The sequence below is a fragment of the Ornithorhynchus anatinus genome, chromosome 1 (assembly GCF_004115215.2).
Source record: "Ornithorhynchus anatinus isolate Pmale09 chromosome 1, mOrnAna1.pri.v4, whole genome shotgun sequence".
Lineage (NCBI taxonomy): Eukaryota > Metazoa > Chordata > Mammalia > Monotremata > Ornithorhynchidae > Ornithorhynchus > Ornithorhynchus anatinus.
The window spans coordinates 107,549,604-107,557,513 of NC_041728.1; the positions used below are offsets into that span (position 1 = coordinate 107,549,604).

The following is a 7,910-nucleotide window of genomic DNA, read 5'->3' on the forward strand; positions in this document are numbered from 1 at the left end:
TCCGCTTTCTCTACCACATAGATATGCTCATCTGACGAACTGTGGGAGCAGATTGTGGAATCGGCATGTGACACAATCACCCCTGAAATGAGAGCACTGGCCGAGGAAGTGGGCTGGAAGCAGATTTTCTTCACCAATAAGCTCCAGCTCCAGCGACTGCTCCGCAAGAGAAGGCAAAAGCAGGAGAGCTGAACAGGGACGAGTCAATTGAAACAGAGCCCACTCAGCAGCCCCCGTTTCCCGAATTTGTTTCCACCAGCAGGGAGAGTGCTTTCCAGTGCCTCCCTGGGAGATCCAGGATGATCAGAAGGGCCGAGCCGTTATTTGGAAGTATTTCGTATCTGAATTCAGACTCACAATAAAAGCTTCATTGCTGTGATTTTTTTCCAAACCAATGGTGACCACTTCTTTAGTAGCAATGGCTGAAACACATTGAAATTTTCTGTTGACAAATATCAACCCTGAGCTGGAAAAAAAAACACCCAACTGCCCAAGAGGGAAGCTGATTTCTGATTTCCAGATATTTCTCAGGTCTTCACCTCCCCCTACCATTAGGGATCTAGTTGGGCAGGGTCTGGGTGGGGGGTGGTGTTGAAAGAGCAGGAAAGATGAAATATCCAAGAACAACTAGGCCTGAGTAGATACATTTGGTCTGCCTTCCCCATATTGCCCAGGAAGGGCATGGGCCAGCTAGAGGGTAACCATCCTGTCCAAGGTTAAGCTAGAAAGGGCCCTGTCCAATTCCTAGCTGGGCCCTCACCTCCAGAAAAGAAGCAAAGTACTTCATCAATCACTCAATCGATGGTATTTAATTTTTTTTATGGTATTTGCTAAGCACTTACTATGTATCAAGCACTGTTCTAAGCGCTGGGATAGATACAGGTAGAGAAGCAGCGTGGCTTAGTGGAAAGAGCACAGGCTTGGAAGTCAGAGGTCATGGGTTCTAATCCCATCTCCACCACTTATCATCTGTGTGACTCCAGACAAGTTACTTAATTTCTTTGTGCCTCAGTTACCTCATCTGTAAAATGGGGATTAAGACTGTTAACCTCATGTGGGACAACCTGACTTCCTTGTATCTACCCCAGCGCTTAGAACAGTGCTTGTCACATAGTAAGCGCTTAACAAATACCATCATGATGTTGATGATCCAGGTCAGTCAATCATATTATTATTATTATTACGGTATTTGTTAAGCGCTTACTATGTATCAGGCCCAAGGTCACACAGCAGACAAGTGACAGAGCTAGGATTAGAACCCATGACCTTCTGACTCCCCAGGCCCATGCTCTATCAACTAGACCATGCTGCTTTTACCCCCATATATCACCACCATCCCAACACTGTCACCCCATAACCTAGGGCAGCCCCCAGGACTCTCAGCTATATAGAGATATAACGAATTCCCCTGTTTCCAACAATGAGGCTACTGAGCCCATCATTGGGCAGGGATTGGCTCTATCTGTTGCTGAACTGTACATTCCAAGCCCTTAGTACAGTGCTCTGCACATAGTAAGCGCTCAATAAATACTACTGAATGAATGAATAAGTATGAGATCATACTTAAACATGAGAGGATGGCTGAAAAAGTTGATTCTGACAGACATGTCAGTCAGTCAGCCATATTTATTGAGCGCTTACTGTGTGCACAGCACCATATTAAGTGCTTGGGAGAGTACAATTTAACAATATAATGCCCTTCTGCACTTTGCACAGTCAAAGATGGATGCTTGTTGCCCTGATATAATTGCCACCAGCAGAGCTATTGTCTGTTTGGGAGCCCACCTCTTGGTATCTTAAAAACTCACCTCCTCCGAGAGGCCTTCCCAGACTGAGTTCCCCTTCTCCCTCTACTCCCTCTACCGCCCCCCCTCAGCTCTCCGCAGCTTAACCCTCTTTTCCCCCCATTTCCCTCTGCTCCTCCCCCTCTCCCTTCCCATCCCCTCAGCACTGTTCTCGTCTGCTCAACTGTATATATTTTCATTACCCTATTTATTTTGTTAATGAAATGTACATCGCCTTGATTCTATTTAGTTGCCATTGTTTTTACGAGATGTTCTTCCCCTTAACTCTACTTATTGCCATTGTTCTTGTCTGTCCCTCTCCCCCGATTAGACCGTAAGCCCGTCAAACGGCAAGGACTGTCTCTATCTGTTGCCGACTTGTTCATTCCAAGCACTTAGTACAGTGCTCTGCACATAGTAAGCGCTCAATAAATACTATTGAATGAATGAATGAATGAATGAATCTTCTCAGAGCCTTTGCTCAAAGAGAGCAAACCCTCTTCTTACTTCTGCCCATCAGGCTGATTTGTTTTTGATTTTATGGTATTTGTTAAGCACTTACTATGTGTGAGTCACTGTTCTAAGTACTGGGGTAGACACGAGCAAATCAGGTTGCACATAGTCCATGTTCCACAAGGGGCTCACAGTCTTCACCCCCATTTTACAGATGAGGTTACTGAGGCACAGGGAAGCTAAGTGATTTGTCCAGAGTCACATAGCAGACAAGTCTGCCTGTGTCGGTGGTCTTCCAACAGTTTACTTCTAGGTTACTCTGTTTGAGACTGGGTTTCCCTGTGTCTCTAGATTATTATTAATATAATAATAAGAAGAAGAAGAATTGTGGCATTTGTTAAGTGCTTACTATGTGCCAGGCACTGTGCTAAGCACTGGGGTGGATACAAGCAAATCGGGTTGGACACAGTCCCTGTCCCACATGGGGCTCACAGTCTCAAACCCCATTTTACAGATGAGGTAACTGAGGCCCAGAGAATTGAAATGACTTGCCCAAGGTCACACAGCAGACAAGTGGGGGAGCCGCGATTAGATCCAAGATCTTCTGACTCCCAGGCACGTGCTATAGCCACTACTTATTTCTTCTGCCCTCTTGGCTTGACTGTGTCCCTTTTCAGGTCCCTAAACAACATATTCTGCTCCTGTCCATTCTTCTCCTTTCTTGATCAACCAAGTTGTGTATGTGGGAGCATTGCTTCAATACGGGTGAGCTGACTGTGTTACAAGACTTGACGGTTTATAGTTTTTTCACCCTGCCAAGGTGGGATCGGGGATCTCAGCCTCGGGAGCGCCCATGGAGGTGGGTGGTGGGAGGGAGGATTCCGGTTCTCCTGGGGTCTGGGAGATGGGCGTGATGATCATAATGATGATGATAATGGTATTTGTTAAGGGCTTACTATATGTCAAGAACTGTTCTAAGCGCTGGGGTAGATACAAGGTAATCAGGTTGGACACAGTCCCTGTCCCATATGGGGCTCACAGTCAATCCCCATTTGAGAGATGAGAGAACTGAGGCCCAAAGAATTGAAGTGGCTTGTCCAAGGTCACACAGCAGACGGTGGTGGAGCTGGGATTATGTCACTCCCCTTCTTAAACAACTCCAGTGGTTGCCTATCAACCTCCGCTCCAAACAAAAACTCCTCACTCTAGGCTTCAAGATTCTACATCACCTTGCCCCTTCCTACCTCTCCTCCCTTCTCTCTTTCTACCACCCACCCCGCACGCTCTGCTCCTCTGCCGCCCACCTCCTCGCCGTCCCTCGGTCTCGCCTATCCCGCCGTCGACCCCCGGGCCACGTCCTCCCGCGGTCCTGGAACGCCCTCCCTCCTCACCTCCGCCAAACTGATTCTCTTTCCCTCTTCAAAACCCTACTTTCATTCATTCAATAGTATTTATTGAGCGCTTACTATGTGCAGAGCACTGTACTAAGCACTTGGGATGAACAAGTCGGCAACAGATAGAGACAGTCCCTGCCATTTGACGGGTTTACAGTCTAATCGGGGGAGACGGACAGACAAGAACAATGGCACTAAACAGCGTCAAGGGGAAGAACATCTCGTAAAAACAATGGCAACTAAATAGAATCGAGGCGATGTACAATTCATTAACAAAATAAATAGGGTAAGGAAAATATATACAGTTGAGCGGACGAGTACAGTGCTGTGGGGATGGGAAGGGAGAGGTGGAGGAGCAGAGGGAAAAGGGGAAAATGAGGGTTTAGCTGCGGAGAGGTAAAGGGGGGATGGCAGAGGGAGTAGAGGGGGAAGAGGAGCTCAGTCTGGGAAGGCCTCTTGGAGGAGGTGATTTTTAAGTAAGGTTTTGAAGAGGGAAAGAGAATCAGTTTGGCGGAGGTGAGGAGGGAGGGCGTTCCAGGACCGCGGGAGGACGTGACCCGGGGGTCGACGGCGGGATAGGCGAGACCGAGGGATGGCGAGGAGGTGGGCGGCAGAGGAGCGGAGCGTGCGGGGTGGGCGGTAGAAAGAGAGAAGGGAGGAGAGGTAGGAAGGGGCAAGGTGATGGAGAGCCTTGAAGCCTAGAGTGAGGAGTTTTTGTTTGGAGCGGAGGTCGATAGGCAACCACTGGAGTTGTTTAAGAAGGGGAGTGACATGCCCAGATCGTTTCTGCAGGAAGATGAGCCGGGCAGCGGAGTGAAGAATAGACCGGAGCGGGGCGAGAGAGGAGGAAGGGAGGTCAGAGAGAAGGCTGACACAGTAGTCTAGCCGGGATATAACGAGAGCCCGTAATAGTAAGGTAGCCGTTTGGGTGGAGAGGAAAGGGCGGATCTTGGCGATATTGTAGAGGTGAAACCGGCAGGTCTTGGTAACGGATAGGATGTGTGGGGTGAACGAGAGGGACGAGTCAAGGATGACACCGAGATTGCGGGCCTGCGGGACGGGAAGGATGGTCGTGCCATCCACGGTGATGGAGAAGTCTGGGAGCGGACCGGGCTTGGGAGGGAAGATGAGGAGCTCAGTCTTGCTCATGTTGAGTTTTAGGTGGCGGGCCGACATCCAGGTGGAGACGTCCCGGAGGCAGGAGGAGATGCGAGCCTGAAGGGAGGGGGAGAGGACAGGGGCGGAGATGTAGATCTGCGTGTCATCTGCGTAGAGATGGTAGTCGAAGCCGTGAGAGCGGATGAGTTCACCGAGGGAGTGAGTGTAAATGGAGAACAGAAGAGGGCCAAGAACTGACCCTTGAGGAACTCCAACAGTTAAAGGATGGGAGGGGGAGGAGGCTCCAGCGTAGGAGACCGAGAATGATCGGCCAGAGAGGTAAGAGGAGAACCAGGAGAGGACAGAGTCCATGAAGCCAAGGTGAGATAAGGTATGGAGGAGGAGGGGATGGTCGACAGTGTCAAAGGCAGCAGAGAGATCAAGGAGGATCAGAATGGAGTAGGAGCCATTGGATTTGGCAAGAAGGAGGTCACGGGTGACCTTAGAGAGAGCAGTCTCGGTAGAGTGGAGGGGACGGAAGCCAGATTGGAGGGGGTCTAGGAGAGAATGGGAGTTAAGGAATTCTAGGCATCGATTGTAGACGACTCGTTCTAAGATTTTGGAAAGGAAGGGTAGTAGGGAGATAGGACGATAACTGGAGGGGGAAGTGGGGTCAAGAGTGGGTTTTTTTAGGATGGGTGAGACGTGGGCATGTTTGAAGGCAGAGGGGAAGGAGCCCTTGGAGATCGAGTGGTTAAAAGTAGAAGTTAAGGAAGGGAGGAGGGCAGGGGCGATGGTTTTAAGAAGGTGAGAGGGAATGGGGTCCGAGGCGCAGGTGGAGGGGGTGGCACTTGCGAGGAGGGAGGAGATCTCCTCTGAGGATACTGCAGGGAAGGATGGGAAAGTAGGGGAGGGGGTTGTTGGGGGGGAGGGGAGAGGCGGAGGAGTGACTTTGGGGAGCTCAGACCTGATCGTGTTGATTTTCGTGAGGAAATAGGTGGCCAGATCATTAGGGGTGAGAGATGGGGGAGGGGGAGGAACAGGGGGCCTAAGGAGAGAGTTAAAGGTCCGGAACAATCGGCGGGGGTGACAGGCATGGGTGTCGATGAGGGAGGAAAAGAAGCTTTGCCTGGCAGAGGAGAGGGCAGAGTTAAGGCAGGAAAGGATAAATTTGAAGTGTGTGAGGTCGGCTCGGTGCTTGGACTTTCGCCAGCAGCGCTCAGCAGCTCGAGCATAGGAGCGTAGGAGGCGGACGGAGGAGGTGATCCAGGGCTGTGGGTTAGTGGAGCGAGAGCGGCGGAGGGAAAGGGGGCCGAGAGAGTCGAGATGAGTAGAGAGGGTGGAGTTGAGAGCGGAGACCCGCTCGTCGAGAGTGGGAAGAGAAGACAGGGCGGCAAGGTGAGGCGAGATGCTATTGGAAAGACGGATGGGATCGAGAGAGCGGAGGTCTCTGTGGGGCAGTAGCGAAGATTTGCAGGGGGAGGGAGTGTGAGAGATGAGGCAGGTGAGAAGGTTATGGTCAGAGAGAGGGATTTCAGAGTTGGTGAGTGAGGAGATAGTGCAGCGGTAGGAGATGACGAGATCGAGGGTGTGACCGAGTCGGTGATTGGGCGCGGTATGGTGGAGGAGGAGGTCGGCAGAGTCGAGGAGGGATAGCAGGCGGGCGGCAGAGGAGTCGTCGGGTACATCCGTATGGATGTTGAAGTCTCCAAGGATCAGAGTGGGCAGAGAGAAGGAGAGGAGGAAGGTGAGAAAGGGGTCAAGGTGGTTGAAGAAGTCGGAGGTGGGACCGGGAGGGCGGTAGATGACGGCGACAAGTAACTGGAGTGGGTGGTAGAGGCGAATGATATGGGCTTCGAAGGAGGGGAAGGAGAGGGAGGGGGGAGGAGGGATAGTGCGGAAGCGGCATCGGGGCGAGAGGAGGAAGCCGACGCCTCCTCCCTTACCGGTGAGTCTGGGGGAGTGGGAGAAGGAGAGGCCTCCGCCGGAGAGAGCGGCGGCGGAGACCGTGTCTTCGGGAGAGACCCACGTTTCCGAAAGGGCGAGGAGGAGGAGAGAGCGGGAGAGGAAAAGGTCATGGATGAAAGGTAGCTTGCCTGTAATAGAGCGGGGGTTCCAGAGGCCACACTTGAAAGTAGCTGTGGGTGCAAGGGGAGGAGGGGGGGAAGGGCGGGGGGAGGGGAGGGTTTGGATGGGAAGGAGGTGGCGGGGCCCTGGACGGGGAGAGGGGGATGAGGGGTGGCGGTGGGACAAGAGGACTGGGATGGGGCATGGGTGGGGAAGAGAGAAGGGGGGAGGGGGTGAAGAGGGGGTTTGGTGGGGGGAAGAGTAGGGGGAGGGGGAAGAGGGGTAGCGCTGGTAAAGTGGGGTTCTAGGGCGGGAGAGAGGAGGGGGGGAGGAGACAGAGGAGAGAGCGGGAAAGAGCTGAGCGAGAGAGGGGAAGGGGAAGGGGAGGATAGGAAGGGGCGGGAGGGGGGAGGGGGGAGGAGGGACATGGCGAGGCCAGAGAGGTGGGTGGCAGCACTGACAACAATAAACAGTAATAAACGAAATCGGTAATATAGCAACATGATACAATATGATACAATACAGTGGTGCTAATATAGCAACATGATACAGTATGATACAATATAGTCGTGTTAATAAAAGGGGTGATGACCAGGGTCGGGGGTAAACTCGATTAAGGGGTGACCTGATCAAATTCAAAATCTGACGACAATAAACAATAAAAAGCGAGATCGCAAATATAGCAACATGCTACAGTAAGGCACACTACAATAGTGTTAATAAGCAGGCGATGACCAGGGTCGGGGGACGAGCCGACCCTACCCGATAAGACTCAAAGTCAAGCGGCCAGCGGCCGAGACTGTCCCAGAGCTCATGACCAAATAACCCTGTGGCGGCGGGGGGGCCCTGAGGTTGTCCGGGGTGGGTGGCGGCCGTAGGCGGCGGCTAAGGTAAGGTAACATGGTGAGAATAAGGACGTCGTCGCCCGGGGCGGGGGCGGGAGAGATGAATCACCTCAAGAGGGAAGAGGGAGCGAGGCCTGCCCAAAATGGCCGCCTCAGGCAGAGTGGGGGCTTCCTAAAATGGCCGCCTCGGGCGGAGTGGGGGAGCGGTTGGGGAGCACAATGTCCCCGGGCCCGAGCAGGGAGACACAATGTCCCCCGAGGACACAATG

The 7,910-nt window shown here is 52.4% G+C and overlaps 1 protein-coding gene across 1 annotated transcript in view; it reads left to right on the top strand.

Moving 5' to 3' along the window:
* The window catches only part of FBXO36 (F-box protein 36), a 96,794-nt gene extending 96,399 nt beyond the window's left edge, over window positions 1–395 (top strand). Inside the window, exon 4 of the mRNA XM_029062000.2 lies at window positions 22–395. Within this exon, the coding sequence (XP_028917833.1) occupies window positions 22–192 (171 nt within the window). The 3' untranslated portion in view covers window positions 193–395. The remainder of the gene's footprint in view (window positions 1–21) is intronic.
* Window positions 396–7,910: the final 7,515 nt, after the last annotated feature.